This window comes from Podarcis filfolensis, assembly GCF_964270895.1.
Source record: "Podarcis filfolensis genome assembly, chromosome: 10".
NCBI classification, from domain to species: domain Eukaryota; kingdom Metazoa; phylum Chordata; class Lepidosauria; order Squamata; family Lacertidae; genus Podarcis; species Podarcis filfolensis.
The window spans coordinates 44,740,393-44,760,355 of NC_139612.1; the positions used below are offsets into that span (position 1 = coordinate 44,740,393).

General features: G+C 43.9%; 1 protein-coding gene across 7 annotated transcripts in view; it reads right to left on the reverse strand.

Moving 5' to 3' along the window:
• The window catches only part of ZC3H7B (zinc finger CCCH-type containing 7B), a 48,585-nt gene that overhangs the window by 12,712 nt on the left and 15,910 nt on the right, over positions 1–19,963 (reverse strand). For 4 of the 7 annotated variants that reach the window (XM_083573770.1, XM_083573768.1, XM_083573769.1 and 1 more), the window contains exons 7-18: positions 19,889–19,948; positions 19,029–19,071; positions 18,086–18,336; positions 16,244–16,592; positions 15,417–15,475; positions 14,457–14,619; positions 14,217–14,378; positions 13,214–13,419; positions 12,365–12,465; positions 11,071–11,252; positions 10,374–10,459; positions 1,815–1,948 (exon numbers count right to left, since the gene is read on the reverse strand). In XM_083573770.1, coding sequence (XP_083429896.1) covers positions 1,815–1,948; positions 10,374–10,459; positions 11,071–11,252; positions 12,365–12,465; positions 13,214–13,419; positions 14,217–14,378; positions 14,457–14,619; positions 15,417–15,475; positions 16,244–16,592; positions 18,086–18,336; positions 19,029–19,071; positions 19,889–19,948 — 1,796 coding nt within the window. The remainder of the gene's footprint in view (positions 1–1,814; positions 1,949–10,373; positions 10,460–11,070; positions 11,253–12,364; positions 12,466–13,213; positions 13,420–14,216; positions 14,379–14,456; positions 14,620–15,416; positions 15,476–16,243; positions 16,593–18,085; positions 18,337–19,028; positions 19,072–19,888; positions 19,949–19,963) is intronic. The other 3 variants (XM_083573773.1, XM_083573772.1, XM_083573774.1) reach the window with 1 other exon arrangement.

The window sequence follows — 19,963 nt, forward strand, 5'->3', positions numbered from 1 at the left end:
AAGCAGAGTAGCAATGCCTGAATCGAAGGGAGACTATCTCTTAACAGCCACAGAGGAAAGATGGGATATAAATCTAATATCTAAATAACCATTGGTGGCATCTATCTCACTGTATCCTTATTTGTTTACCCTTGCTACTCCTCAAGAGGCATCTCAAAATGGTTTACACTATAACGACAAATATAAAACTTGGCTACAGTCAAACCTTGGTTTTTGAACAGCTTAGTTCTCGAATGTTTTGGCTCCCAAACACTGCAAACCCGGAAGTGACTGTTCCAGTTTGCATACTGTTTTTGGAAACTGGACAACCGATGGAGCTTCCGACCGGTTGCAGGAGCTTCCTCCAGCCAATCAGAAGGCACGCTTTGGAAGTCGAACAGACTTCTGGAACAGATTCCATTCAACTTCCAAGGTACGACTGTATAGAAAAACAATTTAAAAAGCAATTGTGTATGTAAACAATTTTGAAAAACAACCACTATAAATATAAAAGCAGTTGAAAACAACAACAAATACACACAATCCATTCAGGTACAGGACAAGCACCAACTAGGATAAAGATTTTAGAAGGCTTATTGAAGGAGTGTGTGCAGACACCGTGCATACCTTCCGAGTGGGGAGGCAGCAGACAGCACCCGTTTCCTCCTTTTTGCCAGAATATGATCATTGACATAACCCTGAAGGAAGGACTAATAATGCACAAGGATTCCCCAGATGCAACCTGCGCTAGAGCTGTCAGGCGTGGGGGAATCCCTGACACATTGCCTACTTAGGGAAGCAACCATGCTTCCTAGGCAAAGGAAAGGGTAAGACGTTGGGAAGCAGAATCAAAATGGGCTGGCTTCAAACTCCCTGCCCGTCGCTTTACAAGTTAATCAAGCATTTATAGTAATCTATTTTAGTGCAAAGCTGAAGTATACTGTAGTGATCAGGTGGGATTGCTATGAGGAATTATAAATATAGAGTAAGCCATCTGTGTCAGCAATGAAAGCATTGCGTTGACTGGGTTTAAACTATTTTGATATGATTCTTGATCAATCCACACTTCTGCATCCCTGTTCCATTTCTTTTTCTTGACAAGTCACATCCTGCAGGCAGGCATCCTGGGTCATCAAAGGTAGTGGGCAGCTTCTTTTGATGTAGCTTTTCTGATATGTTAATCTTAGGATGTTAATCTTAGGGCCAGGAAACAGATCTCACCTGAAGGTGATAATGATCGCAATATGCGTGCTTAATTAGTTTTGGTAGTTTAAATTTTCCCAACTTGGGGTTTATTGAAATGCTCAGAAGAAGTCTGATTCGTTCTTATGAACACTCTGTAAAAAGTTCTTTTGTGAATAAAACGACCTGGGCCGTGGGGTAGAGGGAGAGAGATTATTATACGCACCCTTCCCAGAGTCTTGCTGGTTCAAGCCTCTGTGTGTATTCTTATTAATCAGAGTTCAATCCTTCCTTTACTTTGGGAACGCCTCAGTATACCTCCATTTTCAAAATGGGGGGGCACCTGTCCCATTATCAAAACTTTGGGAAACATTGTATTAAAACAATACAGACCCATAAGTAATTGGCCCATAAACTCTGCATCATTTTAAATCTCCCCTTTCCCCATGTTTTTTCTCCACACAGCTTCCTCCACAAGAGTAGGTATGCCTGGCACTGACTCAGTTCAAAAATGACCACAAATACATTTTATAGTCTACAAGGAATAAAAACAAAACCCTAGAAAACCACAGCAGTCGTTTAAATAAAAGCACACCACAAAATCTATGGTAGGAAAACATTCTACAGGCAGTAGAATAGGTAAGGGCACCTACCAGTGGCGAGCTTTGGCACTACAGTACTTGAGGTCCTTGTCTGGTTCCACCACCTGCCCATTCCTCCAACACTGGCCACAAACAAATTTCATTTGGAGGTCGAAAGTGCTTGACGTGGGAGTCCTCGCAGAAGCCTGATATTGGGACGGAGGAAGGAACAAAGTTGGTGGAGGGAGTTGCTGCATCCACAAAATTGGACAAGCTAGATTTACTAAGACAATACACATTTTTACACGTATGTTCTTTTATGAGAACTGCAGAATAAAGCAAGCGACAAAACAAGACTGCAAAAACAGATCCTAACAGTAAGATAAAATTACATTAGAATGGATAGTGATATATAAGTAAATAGCCTTTGCTGCTAATTTACAGACAAAAATCCCGTTATTTGAAAAGGTAAAGGATATCATATGTAAGGGACTGAAGATAAAGATAAAGCGCTCTCTCTTTCTCTCTCCGCAGACTCTGTTTCATGCTATTGAAGAAGCTAATAAGCCACCTACTTCTGTTTTCTAGTATTGTGGGATGTGGTGTTGGAGATAATGAAATGACACAATGCAAAACTCACAGTAAAAAAACAACTCTTTTTATGATCCATGCTGTTGAATTTACAATTGCATTCCTACAGGAACGGTTTTTTTCTTCTTTTGCCAGTATTGGCCACTGGTTCAGCACAGTATCTAATCAATAGATTGGGCTCTAAGGGCATAAATTGGGCCTATATGATCTTTACAGTCCTGGGCTTGGACTCACTTCACTTCCTGCAGGGGTTGCAAACATTGCACATGACACACCCAGTCTAAAATGAACATAAATACACAAAGTAATCTGAGGAACATAAGGACTCTTGGACGGTTAAGTCCAGTCAAAGGCAACTATGGTGTTGTGGCGCTCATCTCACTTTCAGGCCGAGGGAGCTGGTGTTTGTCCACAGACAGCTTTCCGGGTTGTGTGGCTAGCATGACTAAACCGCTTCTGGTGCAATGGAACACTGTTACGGAAACCAGAGCGCACGTAAACGCTGTTTACCATCCTGCTGCAGCAGTACCTATTTATCTACTTGTACTGGCATGCTTTCGAACTGCTAGGTTGGCAGGAGCTGGGACAGAGCAATGGAAGCTTACCCTGTTGCGGGGATTAGAACCGCCAACCTTCCGATTGGCAAGCCCAAGACGCTACCTGTGTCCCTGAGAATCATAGCAGTGGCATAGGATTTGGGGCGGGGCGGGGGGGCTGCAGTGGCGGTTGCCCTGGACACAAAATTGTTAGCGGGTGCAAAATTTCAACACCCAGTGCTGCCTCAATACAGCTGTGCGCTTCCATTGGTGGGCTCTGTTGAAAATGGCTTCTCCATGTGAACCAGGATGGGACCTCTTCAGACAACGGAACAACTCTTCTTTTCTTATCTCTGCAGCTGTGCTCTCCTGGGTGACATGGATGCTGTTAGGCAGTTTAATGTGCATATATAAACTATATCATCTTTTACAACATTGGGGGCATAAAATATTACTTGATGGAATTCTCTGCCTGAGCAACATATTAATGTTACCATCTTCAGCTCTGAATAACTAACAATTTGAGTAGAAGAGAAAAGAGCTGCTAATAATTTAAAGACAATTTGTGCCAACTTAGAATTTGGAAAGAAACAGTGGCAGGAGGGAGAAGTCAGAGGATGAGATATATGGAGAGATAGTTACTCCAGGACAGGAGATCACAGATTCATGCAACTGGTGGTGGTAATTTAGTGTAGAAAATGTGTGTTGGTTGGGGGAGGAGGAAGAAAAGAGGGTTCACATTGTTATGGTTCTTGCCACCTCTATAGGAAAAAAGAACATTAAACACAATACTCACATACAATCCTTATTCCTTTGACTGCAATGTTAGAATTTTTTTTGCTGCTTTTCTTTATAAACAAACTCATGGAACTTAAATTAAAATAAAACGCACACACACACACCAGGGGTCTGGGACGAATGAGTCACTCTGGGTGCCAACTGCTTTAGGAGTGCAAAACGCAAAGAATGCTGATCTTGAGCTATTTGTTCAGCCACACTGTTTTGTGTAGGATTATGCTCCATCAACTCAAAACAAACTCCACTGAGTCCTTACTCTCAGGTAAGGATAGCCACCTGAATCAGGTAGCCAGAGCACACCAACTGAGGCCAAGGAAATCTCCACAGAGAATGGACCCTGCCTTAGACCAAGCCTAGCAGGAGGGTTTAAAGTTTTGCATGTGTGTAATTCTGGAGGGAGTTTCTAAAGACTCAGTTGCCCTGGGTAAACGCACCACACTGGTGTCACAAGTCACATAAGTACAGATTGTACCAATCGCCATGCTGATCACTGCAAGAAGAAATGGAAAAACAGGGCTAATCCAGATTAGTGCAGGAGGTATGGTGCAAAAAGAGTAACTATGACAAAACACAAACTCCTGGAACAAAAACAGCTATCCCTATTAGCCAAACCTACTAGACACCTATTTCTACAGTGTTAATTAGCCATGTGGAAAGCTGCCATCAAGGCCCTCCCACCAAATAAATCCATATAAGTCATTGTTGCAGATGGAATTCATCCCTTAGGTATCTATCTAATAATCGCTGCCTCCAGTCTTTTCACACCCTCATCAAAGGCTTTGAAAAGCTCCTTCTAAACATTAGAAGCTTCCAAGAACATGAGGCAAGCACAAACTGAACAGGTCTTTTCAGGTGAGTAGCCCAAAGCTGAGAAGCATACGCACCCTTGCCAAGTAAATCTTTGCAAAGGTAAAAGGAACTGAAAGAAGAAGCCAAAGCATCAACTGTGCATGACTGTATTTGTAACAGCAAGACACATACCTGACAGATTGCTAATAAATCAGTCAATGTTGCATGGAAATTAGAGGTTCCTAAGCATGCCATGAATTAACTCAGCCCAACTGGCTTCAGATTAACAGCTGCATTGTTATGGGGCCAACATTACAAGATCTAGTGGGCAACTAAACCATACCGGCCACATGATTAAAAGCTTTGGCACAGCAATGCTTTGATTTGTTATTCCAAGTAAGGCAGAAGGCATGCCACAACGAGAAAGAGAGCAGTGGATCAGTGGCAGAGCACGCGAATAAGATCATCAACAAAATGTTGAAGTAGGGTGAGCTGCTTTCAGAATTCCAGCCAGCCAGCTATGATTTCTTTCAGGATATTCAATTCCAATTCTCCCTCCCTCTAGTTTTCATTCTTCTACCATCCCCGAGTAGTCACTAAGTATGCTTTGGGGAAATATCTGTGGCTCAGAAGCAGGACATCCGTTCTGCCTGCAGAAAGTCCCAATTTCAATCCCTGGCATCTCTAGGGAAGGCTGGGAATGCCCCCCAATGGAAAATTTGGAGAGTTTCTGCCAGTCAGTGTAAACAGTACTGAGCTAGATAGAACAATGGTTGAAGGCCAATTCTAGAAATGTGGGATGGGTCTGATTTCACTTAGATATGCAAGAGTATTATTCTCTCGTAACCTTTCCCTAACTCTGTTAACTCTTCTCCAGCTGTTCCCAATTATTCCGACATATTTAGTTGCCAAAAAAAGCAACTCAGCCCGGCATTATTTACTGGCAGTCCAGAGTGAAGCCGGCTATACAGAATGGCTGCTCCAGGTACATCCAAAAATGAACGCATTCAGGCATTGTGCAATTAGTTTCCAGACAACTTCACAGCTTAGAAAATGTCAGGTGATTTTGCAATCTGTGGAAGTAGCAAGACAGCATGTCATCCTGTTATTTAGTTTTTCTGAACCAAAGTCATCTTAGCACAAGAGCAGAGTGCACACAAATAAGGGAATTCTGGGGAGACAGAACCCACCCCCCTAATGTGACTCTGCATCATCCCTCTCCCCACAGAAGCTCCCCCACTCCCTCTCCATGCAAGAGTTATTTAGCTGGAAGCACAGCTGAATAAGCATTATGCCAAATTAACCTGCTTAGACTGGAGAAAAAGAAAGGCAAAAACAAACTTTCCACTGTTGGTTGCTTAGCCCTCTGCACCAGTGAACTGTTGCTACTTTCTTTGAGACTTAGCTAAAAGCTGGTAGAATGGTTTCCTCGGCTTGGACAAAACCACAATGAACCCATCTGGGACTGGTTAGTTATATTTGAAATCCCCTTCCATTTAAAAAGCTACAAGCATGCTATACATTAGTGTCATGCAGGACCCTGTTTAATTAGCAGGGTATCAGCAACAAGCATGTTCTGAACATGCCCGCACAAACATTTTTAAAAAATCTTCATTGCTATCAGCTGTGCTTTTCACAGCAGCATTTCTTACTAACTGAACATTTCTGACTTAGTTCAAGACACCCACTAGGCTCAGAGATGGTGGAATTTGGACCCTCCAGATGCTACTGGACTTCCAACTCCCATCATGGAGGATGGATTGAATGTTTTATTTCACATTTGGGATTGCGAGACTCATTAGAAAAACAGTCCAGCACCTCTTCAGCATCCTTGGCTTGAATGTACCCCCAAATATTACATGTCCGCAGATATTAGAAATGAAGGGATCTAGGTCTGAAGGCTGCAGCCTCAGAGAAGTAGGGTGTGAGCGGCCCAAGGCCACCTTCTCCCTTGTATACCCAGCCATGGGGGATGGGGGACTCATAGCCCAGCCTCCAAAATGCTCCCATAAGCTGCATGTGTTCCTCATGCTTTCTGAATGCCTCCCCCACGACATGGAGATAGGCCGTTTCTCTTGTCAGATTGACGGAAATCCAGCCGTCATGAGATGGTGATTAGCATAGAAAAATGACAAAGAAAGCCAGCTATATTTTCATGATGGTAAGGGCAGCTCCTTTCTCTGCCCTTTCCCGATTTATTCTCCTTTGTTCTCCCCAGCCGCATGGCCGTTTGCCAATGTCTCACGTTACCTCATCCGGTCAAGGCTTTTATTACACACATCACCATATAGGGTCATCACTGCCCAGAGGAAACACAACTCCATTTAAGGTCAATACATTCCAATACATTGTAAAGCTTGGAGTGCTGGTCACGAGGTCAGGAGGTACCCTGCAATATTACAAGCCTCTGCTATGGCTTTATGACTCCCACATCAGATGAAAAGGCCGCTCCTCCCTGTCTGCTCTAGCTGGTAACTGATACTAGGCTATGCCTCCACTGCCCCAGTTCTTCTTCCGCTGCATTACTCCACCATGGCACTTAATAATTTACTACTCCTACTTGGTCTTTCTCCTCTCATTGGGAACATGTCCCCTCCACCTTCAGCACTGAAGTACTTGGGCATCATCACACCCCTCAACTGTCCCAGGGACATCCCAGAATTACAGAAGCCATCCCAGCTTCTGATTGGATCCTAGGATGTCCCGTTATGGCTCAGTGAGAGAGCACCCTGAAATACGCGTTTTGGGGGGCCATGCTCTTGCACGAGTGTGCATCCCAATTTTCCTCTATGGCATGTTGGAGGGTATGAATCATAGGTGGAATGCTGAAATAGCAACACTTCCCTCCTTTCCCCAAGCCAAAAAAGGCTCTAGGTCTGGTCAACACCTTCTACCAGACAGCTCCTTCCCATCCCTCTGGTCCTCAAGCTTGCTTCTTCCCCAATGCATGGATAATTGCCAGGGTCTGCATGAAGCACACCGTAAAGAAAATGGTTTTGTGTGCGTGAAATTTTCTAAATCAGAAACAGAGATGTGTTTAAAAAAGCAAAAGGGAAGAAAACTCTCAGCCCCACATCATGAGACTGGACAATGCAGACCATTCATTTCCTTAATGGCTACATGTGTACCAGCTTAAACCACCATGGAAGTAAATGGTGGTGGGAGAGCATCCAGAGTTTAATTTGTTTCACCGGCTACCACAACACCCCAACTGCCCTCTTCCCCAGCTCTTGCCTGATCCTTCCTTGCATCTGTACTGCCTCAATTCTTCCACCCGTGCTCTTCTCTGAAAAGTATGATGTAGCTGCACAGTTTGATTATTTGACCCCATTGTAATAGTAGCATGAAGCCACAATCCTCTATGTGCTGGACAAGCCATAACATGTCCTTCTATGCTGAAACTGACTGACAGAAGGAATAAGAGACACCAAGTGGTAGGAAATATTATTTAGCATTTTAATCTAACAATTTCTAAATGATGGGTCTCCCCTCCCCTCTCTTTCTCTTCTTACTAACCACACCTTCTGAAAGTCATTAAAGGTCAAAGAACTTGGTGTTCTAGTTCAAGAGCTGTTTTAATCCAATGCCAGGGCTGGGCTCCTTTTGTTACTCATCAGCTAGGCACTTCTCCAGGACTCCAAAATGAAACCCAGGAGGAGGGTAGCAGGTTATTATCGCACACTAACCGCTAACTTGGAAACCAGAAGCTTTTCTTTCGGGAATTATGGGATCAGAACTACCTAAACAGTATAGAAATTTATTTATGTATGCAACCACAGCTGCAAGAATGTTATTTGCCCAAAAATGGAAGGAAGAAGAGGTCCCAACGAGAGAAGAATGGATATAGAAGTTAATGGGACTAGGCAGAAATGTCAAAACTTACTGGGAGAATAAGAAATCAAGATAGCAATTTAACAATTTTTTAAAGAAAGGAATGGAAATGGTTTACTGAGTATTTACAAACAAACTGTAAACAGATTAAGACATTGATAGGATTAATGTAAAAACCTGTAGTCTCTCTCTCTCTCTCTCTATATATATGGGATATATATGGGAATACAGTGGTACCTCGGGTTACATACGCTTCAGGTTACATACGCTTCAGGTTACATACGCTTCAGGGTACAGACTCCGCTAACCCAGAAATAGTGCTTCAGGTTAAGAACTTTGCTTCAGGATAAGAACAGAAATTGTGCTCCAGCGACACGGCAGCAGCAGGAGGCCCCATTAGCTAAAGTGGTGCTTCAGGTTAAGAACTGTTTCAGGTTAAGTATGGACCCCCGGAACGAATTAAGTACTTAACCCGAGGTACCACTGTAGATATATGAAAGAATATGTTGAGATAATTTGGAGTATGTAGGAAGATGAAAAGAAATGTAAAGAGCCATAGAAAGAGGAGGAAGGGAGTCAGAGTTTTAAATGTTAAAATTATGATTGAATAATTGTTGTAATTTATATAAATGAAAATTATAAAAACTAAAAAAATAAAAAGCTGCCACTTGGCTTTTGAACCTCATCCTACAGATCAACAGCCCTCCCACGAGCCATAATCTTCCAAGAATCAAATCTGATCCCCGTTCATGGTTCAAAAGAGTGCTCTTAGCTGTTGTTGTTGTTGTTGTTGTTGTTTAGTCGTGTCCGACTCTTCGTGACCCCATGGACCAGAGCACGCCAGGCGCTTCTGTCTTCCACTGCCTCCCGCAGTTTGGTCAAAGCTCTTAGCTACTCATTACTATATTTTTTCTAAGGTCCATGGCTTCTGGATTTTGCTTCTGTGCTTTGATTTTGTCCCAGGGCAGGGGGGCTTTCTGGGCATAATTTCTTTTCTGTTACTTTAACAACCACAAATAACAAATGAGATAGTGCTGCCTCTAACAGCGTCATGCTAGATGCCGGCAGGCATGATCAGCTGAAGGAACCGAGTGGGAAGGAGAGAAGTCAGAGTAATAGTTGCAGCAAACCTCGTGGATCTCCACCCAAAATAAGCCCACCCTCCATGGGCTGCACTGCAGTATGAAGAGCCACTCGCCCATACAGCCCATGAACATCCTCCTCCCTTCCTTGAAAGCTGCCTCAAGGCCCAACTGCTCCATTCTGGATCCTATTTTGGACATGTGCAATATATTCCAATTCATCCTTGCTGAGAAGTTAGTGCCACTGTGCCTAATGGCTCTTGTTGGCCACTACGTGTGTTTAGGAATGTGGTCTTACACACAAAAGAACCCTTGAGCTATTTTCGCATAAACAATTATTTCCATTTAAGAAGCTCCTTAACGTGTTTTAACCCCTATGATATTCCAAATGAGAGAGAGAGAGAGAGAGAGAGAGAGAGAAGTTAAAAGCAAGGAAGAGGAAGGAATACATACACCATTTAATAATAAGAATATACTGGAGTAGCAGCCAATCCCACCCCTCTCCTGGGGGGCCACTATACAGAGAGAGTTGCTTCTTATTCTCTCAAAGGCACACAAAAGAATACAGAGACAGTTCTGGTAGGTCAAGCATCCTGTTCTTCACGGTAGCCAATCATATGCCTCTGGGAAGCCCACAAAGAAGACATGAGGACAACAGCCCTATCCTCAGCAACCGATACTGAAGGCAACATAGTCATCAAGACTAGAAGCAACTGTTAGCCATATCTACCACAAACCTGTCTGTTTCCCTTTAGAGCCAAGTTGGTGACCACCACCATATCTTAGGCTAGTGAATGCCAGAGTTTAACTATGCACAATGTTCTCTGGGAATTTCTGTGTGGGCAGAAAAATTAGGGAATGCTCGTGTACATTTTATGTACACAAGTACTGAAGTAAAGTACACCTCCTGGAATTGGAAGTTCCTAATGCTGTCTACCTTTGATCAATGAATGTGCGTTCTCATAAAACACAGCCATTGGCATTGGATCTTTGAAGTTCCTTACCATATTGCTGTTAGTCTTGCTGGCATGTGCCTCCATCTGTTGCCAGTACTTCTTGGATTCCTGTACAATATCTTCATGGGTCATCCCTGGAATTATAATAAAGTCTTCTATTAAGAGCTTCCAACTTCCAGAATCTTTTCAGATTTTTTAAAACAATGGTTTTACTTGTAGTGTTTCAAAAAGGCAATGGACCAACAGACTTGGAGATTCAAGTAATTTCATTCTGAACCACCCTGAGATCTCTGATGAAGGGTGGTGTGTTTGTGTTTGTGTTTGTGTGTGTGTGTGTGTGTGTGTACACACACACATACACACACCCCACCCTTCATATATATATATATATATATACACACACACACACACATATATAATACTCTACAAGTGCAGCAGAAATATAGCAACAAAAGGGCATAAAATTTAAGAGTTCTTGATTCAGACATGCTGCCTCCAATTTCCAGCCACTCTTGCCAAGTTGGCAGTTACATCCACTGATCCACTCTAGAGCTTTCTTTTCTGCAAAGTGTAGAATATTAAAACCTAACACCACAAATCATTCCCTCAACTCTTATAATTCATGTATGTAAGATTTCAATACACTAAAGGTACAATCCTATGGTCCCTAGAAAGGCATCTCAGGAACCACAGATACTGCAGATCTCCCTCTCCATCCTCAGGATGAGCCAAGTGGTACACTTACCGGAGTACTGCTGTAGCAGCCAAACTTTGAGCTCTATGAAGCTGTGAGCAAAATGGCAGCTGTCTTCACGCAGGCAGCCGTAACGCACCTCATGCCGGCACACATCAAACTGAAAGTGCTCCTGGAACTGGCGGATCTTGGAGTATTTTAGTGAGGTGGAACGAACAATGTGAACTAGACACCTGCATCGAGGAGAGGAATGTTTATTCATAAAGATACTTGTTTTAAAACAGCAGTGATATAGAAAACTACTGCTCAGCCTGCGCCAGCCCATCCGTTTGCAGCGCCTTCTGCCCCCCGATTCTACAGAGAAGAACCTCAAATCTGGACTACAATGTTAGCCTGTCAAGTGACTGCCATAAAACATGCCCACCAGTCCCTAATTATTTGCACCTTTTGTGGATTTTCATTATAAGCCACTTTGGGAGCTAATTGTGCTAAGTTTAGACCACCATGGGTACATACCTCAGTTTCAGAACACACACTTACTGGATGTGGGCTTTGACAACTGTGTATCTGCAGTGCTTCATGAGTAATGTATTGACTGGGCTAGACGGACAAAATAGAATATTATATCTTGGGCCTGATTTATGCATTACTCAAGAAGCATGGCAAATACTTAATCATCAGAACCAGCAACAGGAAAGGGTTGGTTCCACAACTGAGGTGCTTATGTGTGGTAGTTAACAGGATGGCACCATAGTGAGGAATGCTGCTTTAAATGATCTGCTAGATCACGGGTGTCAAACACAAGGGCCGCGGGCCGAATCCGGCCCGCCAGACCTCGTCATGTGGCCCGTGTAGCCGCCGCCAGCCTTCACCTTTTATTCTCACTTTTTTTTTTTTTGACACAAGAAAGCCGCCTCTTCAGCGCATGCGCGGCAGCCTACAAGCCAGAGAACGTCTGCCCTCTAGCGGCGGCGCGGCCCCCGATGAATTTGAGTTTGACACCCCTGTGCTAGATGGTAGCAGCATGAGCACAACCACATGTCAACTGTTTCCATGCTGCTACAGGTAATGCATGAATATGGATTTAATGATCCTTATCATAATAATATAGGATAGGCCAGTATTCCCAGAATAAAAGAGGGTGGGGTAGGGCATTACTAGTGAGACCATCAGCCACAGCTCATTGTTGAGCAACTGCTTTGCACCCCCAGCATCTCCAGGTAGAGACACTCTAGTGTGAAACCCTGGAGAGCAGTCTGTCAGTCTGTGTAGAGTCAATACCGAGCTAGTTAAAGGTTTGACTTAGTACAAGGCAACTTCCTATGACGAAGCCCAGCCCACTTACTTGTTATCATAAAAGCTATGTTTCGCAGCTAGGTTGGAGCACACTGCTGGAGAGTCCTTGGTCCCTTTGCTGATTATCCGGGGTTTGCTATCAAAGCAGATCTGCAAGCACACCATTAGAAAAGGGTTTCAGACTCTTAAGTCCCTAGAAACTGCTTTAAACAATCATTTCTAAAGCACTTCCAATGCACTGTAATATTTGCCTAACAAAGGCTGAAATCTGAATGGTTCCCAAATGGAACCCTGGAGAGCCCCTGACAGTCAGTGTTGACATTACTGGGCAAGGTGGTCCAATGGTCTGATTCAGTGCAAGACAGCTTCTTGTGTTCCTTTATCATGCTCCTGGCAACTTGTGGTTATAGGTACTTATTATTACAGACGAGGAATTAAGGCTAGGAGGTTGCAACTTGCCCACTCAACGAGTCCCGATCTTCCAGGACCCAGCCTAACGCTCCATTGACTAGAACACAGTGGCTTTCTGCTAAGTTACTATGCGAGAGAACAGGATGCTTATTGTAATCAAGCCACAACCACACAGTGATCTTTCCAATTCATGTTTCTCAGCAGTACTGGGGGTTTCTGGAGGCCAGCTCAAGGCTAGCCACATAGCAACTAGGCAGAAAATTCCAGAGAGGCGCCATTTTCCATCACTTTAAAACAGAGCTGCAACCCAGAATTGAGTGTGAGAGAGAAAGGGTAAGCAGAATTTTGGTGTTTTTATGCAAAACCAAAACTGATAAATGTTGGCACTGGACAGTATTCTGGGTGAAAGGCTCAACGGCCCAGTTATGTAGCTAGACAAGGAGAAGGATGCTGTGGAAGGACATCTTGCCTGCCTTCTACTCCATACCTCACAGAGAAAGGTGAATATGCCCTGGTGTTCCTTCAAGATCCTGGCAATGGTCAGGCTGCCCCGCTTGACTCCGCCCAGCGGGTCAAAGAGGAGGTCACGATTGAGAGTCCCCTTCCGCTCCTCTGTCCACACGTCGATCTCCTCCTGGTGGTACGCGAAGGTGCAGTTATCCCCGTACTTACAGTCCTGCTTGTTAAGCATATCTACAAAGCAACAGACATCACACCACCACACAAGGAATGGAGGCTGGAATCAGAACCAAGCTCTCTTGCTACCCCTTCTTCTGTTTCCTTCTCTCCCCTCCCACTCAGCCCCAAGATCACAAACAGTTAAAAATAAACCAATGAGTTCAAAATGTCACATCTTGGGGTAGCCAAGCCTTCCCCAACCTGGTACCCTCTGGATGCTGTTGGGACTACAACTCACATCACCCTGAACCATTGGCCATACTGGCTGTGGCTCATGGGAGTTGCAGTAGAACAACACCAACATCTGGAGAGTACCACACTGGAGAAGGTTGCAATTATTCATCATAATAACTCAAGCCCCTGTCATCTTTACTAATGATTAACTTAATCTCCCCAACGAGACCTGCCTGACACCTGCCCATTTTGGCATAAGTCAGACAATTTGATTTTCTTAGGATGTTAATTTAATCATTTTTTCTTGGCTGATGGCAATTGTGTTTTTATGCTGCCCTTTTAAAGCTTGCTGCTTTGGGTGTGCTTTTGTATATCTTTTATCTTGTTTTATCACTGAACTTTGAAAATTTTGTAAGCCACCATGATGGGAAATCGATTGAAGGCAAAGGTATAAATCCCTATAATAATTAAAGTCTGTACACATTCATGAAGGAGAGGGTAGGTCAGTAGGAAACAGGTCATTGCTACAGAAAGCAGCCTCTCTCTCCCCATGCCATATTTCACAGAACCCTCCTTCTGTATGAAGCAGTCCCGCCGCCCCCCTCCGCCACCCAATGTACCCTTTCCCTTCAATTCACCTTTGCACAGATAATAAGATCCCACAAAGTTTGTCTTGGTTGGCCGTGGTCGGATTCTCTTCCAGGTTTTATCTTCCGAGTTGCAGCGCCGGCCCAGCAGTATATCCCGCTTGCACTTGTGTTCCAGACCTTCTCGATAGGTATAATCGCCAGCCTTGGGTCCTACAAAAGGGGAGACAAGATTAATAAGAACCCAGTTTTTCCAATAGCAACTAGTCCAAGTCACCACAAGCAAATCACCTGTTTTGGGATAGCAGATGCGACAGGCTTGTTTGAAGATGTGAGTGGACGCCAGCGGATTCTTCACAAGCAGCGCTGTGTTGGGCATTATTGACTCTGGCTGACACATCAGCAACTCTACCACTTTGGGTACCGTTGGGTGACTTGGTCCACTGTGGTTTGCCTGGAGAGAGTGAGTGGGGGGGGAATTGCAAAGAAAAGTAATTGAACCCCTCTCCTGAAGTTCTTCAGGTCAACCTGCATTTCAGAAAGAAAAAGCCAACGTGGGCAGACTAAAGCCCTTCTCATTGATGACTCTACTCTACACGCAAGGAGAATTACTCTGACTTTCGTGGTCAATCCAAAATACAATCTTGAGCGTTCCCATGAATTCTAGGTAGCGTTGCAAAGAAGAACTGTCAAAGTGTTGCCCTATTGTGCCATTAGTGGAATAGACTGGATGAAATCTGGGTATTAATTATATTACTGACTGTTACACTGAAGGTGCACCTGAAAAGCTATTTCCTTCTTATTTTAAAGCTTATTGGAAAGGTCAAAGAGTATCCTACAATTGTCCAATACACTTTAGTTGCCTATGTGGTTCAGCTAAAGTGTCATATATAGCTCAGGAGGGGGGGGGGACTTTTTTCCTGATACATGGCTGTATCATGGTAATTGTGAAAAATTATTAGTTTTTTGTAACAGATTTCATTAGCTTTCCAACACAGTTTTAACATTTTAAATCACATACTTTGTTGACATTATATCTTAAATTAGAAAAGGTGGCATCAGCCATCTTAATGACAGCATAAAGAGCTCAAGCAACCTGCTATCACATGAAAATGCAACCAAGATATACACCTTTCAAAAAATCCCAATGAAGTTTTGCCACCTTACATGATGCCAAGGGGTCCATTTTCAGCTCTTGGCCCACAGATTATTCCATCTCCCAATCCAGAGAAAAAGAGAACAACTACTCACCAAGGGTGGTGGTTTCTGGATACCAGCAGGCTGCCGTGGTTCTTGTGTGCTGGTTTCCTCTGAACAAGGACAGAAAAATCACAAGAGAAATGAAGACAGCTGGCCAGTGTTTCAAGCATGATTGCCAACTACCCGAGCACTACTACATTCAACTACCTTCTCTTTTCTTAAGTTCCCAAGAGGCAACAGAAACCAAGTGCCACATTCTTTTAGCACTTGAGGCAGATAGTTTCAATAATTAAAAAAACCCCTAGATTTAAGAAAGAAAATCATAGTAATGCTCTTGCACAGCCCTGCCACCCAGGTCATTACCATGAGGTCTGCATAGGAAAATATCCCAGGGGGTTCTCTCTCCAGTGTTAGTTTCAAATTACTCCAAAGAGGCAGTTCTCACCAAGAGGAAAATTGTTTTCTAGTGGTTTAGATATCACTGGCTAGATAAAGACTCTTTTCTTCAAATTTGCTTTGGATCATACAGAAACATACCTCCTGCTCCTTCATCCTCTTACATGTTAGTCTTGTTATTCAGTCAAGTAATTCTTTAAGTTTCTCTTAATCTATAATGCAGCAATGAACTAATACTGCTGCTGTTTGGTGCGAACCACATGATGGGCACTATACAAACCAACACATTTATCCATTTGCTTATTTATTATACCCAGCCTAGTTAGAAAAAAGAAACATTTGCAATTTAAAATTGACAATACAAGGCTGGGACATCGGCCATGAACTGATATGAGTGGTGAGAAGGAGAGAGTTAGATGGCAGTGGAGGAGCATGTAACATGAGCCTAGGGCAGTTGATATTTTGACAGGCCCCACACCTACCAACAGTAAAGGAATCCAGCGCATCTAGTGATCCCCTATTGGTTCCAAAAGCATCCAACACATCGAGGCGGGACTCTGTGTATGGGAGCAAGTCCAGCGAATCCAGCGAGTCCAAAGGGGAGCTGCCACTGCCACCCACAGGCGATTCAAAAGCGTCCAGGACAGATGAGGAGGAGAGCTGCTTAGTGGCATCCATCACAAGGCCAAAGGAAGCAGGAGGGAGCGGTGTGGAGACTGGAATGCTGGCAGTCACCACGGGAGGGAGCAGAGGAGTGCCACCTGGAAACACGGGGATCAGCTGGGGCATCTCACTAGACAGGTTGGCAGGGATGGCACCTTGGACCAGGGACTTCAGCAAGAGAGATAAAACATGATACAGTTAGAGGGGAAGAGATGAAATACACCAGGGACACAAGGTAGGTAGCACAGGGCACTATGACAGACAGAATTGAAGACTAGTTTACAGTTACTTTCTCCAACGCAGCAGCATTATCAACCAGTATCTTGGTAATAATAATAATAATAATAATAATAATAATAATAATAATAATAATTTATTATTTATACCCCACCCATCTGGCTGGGCTTCCCCAGCCACTCTGGGCGGCTTCCAACAAAATATTAAAATACTGTACACTAATCCATCAAACATTAAAAGCTTCCCTAAACAGGGCTGCCTTTAGATGTCTTCTAAAAGTCTGGTAGTTGTTGTTCTCTTTGACATCTGATGGGAGGGTGTTTCACAGGGTGGGTACCACTACTGAGAAGGCCCTCTGCCTGATTCCCTGTAACTTGGCTTCTCACAGTGAGGGAACTGCCAGAAGGCCCTCGGTACTGGATCTCAGTGTCCGGGTAGAACGATGGGGGTGGAGACGCTCCTTCAGATATACTGGACCGAGGCCGTTTAGGGCTTTAAAGGTCAGCACCAACACTTTTATTCACACAGACCCTCCTCTCTTTTGTGGTGCAACACCTGCCTCCCCCACTGCAGTTCAGCATTACACAGGCATCAAGACTAACCAGGTGTCAGAGGCCTAAGTGGCATTAACTGGATTGGGGGAGTGGGGAGGAAGAATGCAACAGGTGAACAGATCCAGTAGGGTACCAGAAAGAAGCTTCAGGGAAGGAGTGTGTGCCCAATGTTGACCCAGAGCATTGGTATATCTAGAAAAGAACTGTCGACTCTGATTAGCAGTTGCTGTCTAACACAGACAGTTGCTCTTTCCTAGTACACGCCTAATACTTTCCTAATACAGGATCCTTTCAGATTGAGGTGTCAGGGATTGAACCCTGGCTTTCCTGCATACTGTACACAACACATGTTCTGCCATTAAGCTATGGACTTCCCCATTCCTGATATCAGAGTTTTCTCTTAACCAAGATTTGAAACGGATGTTGGGGAGAAAACCCTGGGCGACTTCAACCACTGTCAACATCAATGCCACTGTATCACTTAATTGCATGTAAGACTAGTAGAGAACAATTTGCACTCCAAAAGGCCAACGTGTGTGGACAGGGAGACCAGAACTCTGCTTCCAATTGCTTAACCACAGCTATACAGTTGGGAGTTTTAGATGTGCACACACCCTTTGTGTTCCCAAGGTGATAAACAATGCCACATGGAAATGTATAATATACTCAGGTCTCACGTTGGCTCAGATCTCGTCAGATACTTAGAAACCCAAAGGAGGAGTTTGTGGGCAGGGAAGAGAAACCAAAAGGAGGAGGGAGAAAGACACAGAACTCTCCAGTGCATGAGGAGAAGAGTGAGGGAAAGTCAGAAAGGAGTGACTGAAAGGAGAGATGTAGATGGATAGGTAGACCTAGGAAATCCACTCTTACCAGAGGGTATTGTGACCCATCTGCAATAGAATCCAGAATGGAGTCCAGTTCATGCCCAAGAACTCCTCCTTCAGTGAAGTCATCAGCACCCTCAGACCCTGGCATGGATGCAGCATCAGTAGAAGGGAGCAGGGTGGCGGCAGGCAGTGAAGTTGGTGTGCCTTTCGTATCCAAGTCAGTTGATGGAAAGGAAGAGTCCTCACTCACAGAGACATTGGGAGGGGTGACGCACTGGAGACCGAGAGAGCTGTCTGCAAGGCAAATTACTTGATCACATCCAGATGGCAGCGCACACACAGATCCCAATCCAGTAGCAGAAACGGAAGCTCAGAGACTCTTGCTCTCTGAACTATAGGAAGCTACCGTATGCCAGCCCAGGACGTTTGTCCAACTAGCCCAATATTGTACACTCTGGGGGGCAGTGGCTGTCCAGGGTCTCAGGCAGAGGTCTCTCCCCGCCCCCCTCTCATCACCCACTATGTGATCCTTACATAAACAGACAGACAGACAGAAATACCAGGAATTGAACCAGAGACCTTCTGCACTCAAAGCCTGTACTATACTGTGTCTCCCATCTTCAAAATATGTCTTTCAGTATCTGGCAGAGTACAATCTAAAGTCATGTTTCTAACAGTTTCTTCAGATTTTATAGCATGCTGGCGCCCTGTGTATCATGGGAAAAGGGTATCTCCTGCAGTGGATTTCATTTATATGTGCTGGGAGCTTCAGCATACATTGGTTTTTCTGCCGATCCACACAGTTCAGGGGAACAGCTGCAAGCCCAGTGCAAGGTTCTCAAAGCTGGCTCAGGGAGGGAAGTTGCAAGAGTAAAACTTACTTCTGCCCTCCCCTCTAACATTTTCTGTCACTCAAGTTATAGTCCTTAGTGGCAAACCAAAGAGACAAAAATTGCTATGAGTCAAAGGAACATAAAACTAATCACCTGTTTCAATGTCATCTACAGAGCCCAATCCATTAGAAACAGTCTGCAAAGAGAAAGAATATACTATTGTCATCCCTCTGGCAGGGTGGGGGGAGTTGCTATTCTCAGCATTCAAATCTTTTCTCCAACTTTCACAAAGAGTTATTTCAGGGCACACAGTGATGTACCTAACTACAGGAGTTTGCAGTTTTTTCCTCTTGCAGTGTTTATTCACTTTACTGACACACATACTGGTCTTTGAAACTAGCACTAATTTCCTCTCTTTCACCCTTCCCGCCAAACTTCAGGCAAGCTTTCAACTATTAAAAAACACAAAAAACTTGGGCATATGTTCATCTGGTTAAATTTTCTTTGGATCACTTTCCTGTTGGGTTTATTTTTTTTTTAAAAAAACACCTTGAAATACTGCTCAGGCCATGTGAGTTATGTGACTAGTTGGACCGACAACCAGTGCTCTACACAACTGACTGACTTCATGACTGTCACAAGGGCCATTAGCTAGCCAGTCAGCACTCTCTACAGTTTTTCAGATTCTGCTAAAATTCTGGAATGCAATCAATTGCACTTAAAATTAAACATTTCTAGGAGGCATCATTTCTTGCAACAGTGGACTTAGGCAGTGAGTGCCAATAGTACTCTAGCCAAGCAGGATCACTGAGAAACATGAGGGAGATATCGGCATACTTGGTGGAATCCCAGGGTTTGAAGAACAATAAAACTCTTTAAGCGGGAAATGGGGAAAGGAATGAAATGAAGTTTCACGAAGAGGTCCAGGCTGGCTGGCATGCTGAACAGCAGCACTTGACACTGCAAAATGTTGTTTCAAGTCTCACTTGCACTATTTCATCAATAAAGGCTACCTGATTTGGTAAGGCAGAAGACAGGCCATTACTAAGTAGAGAAAACGTTTCCAATTCCTGCTGCAAGGAAGAGAG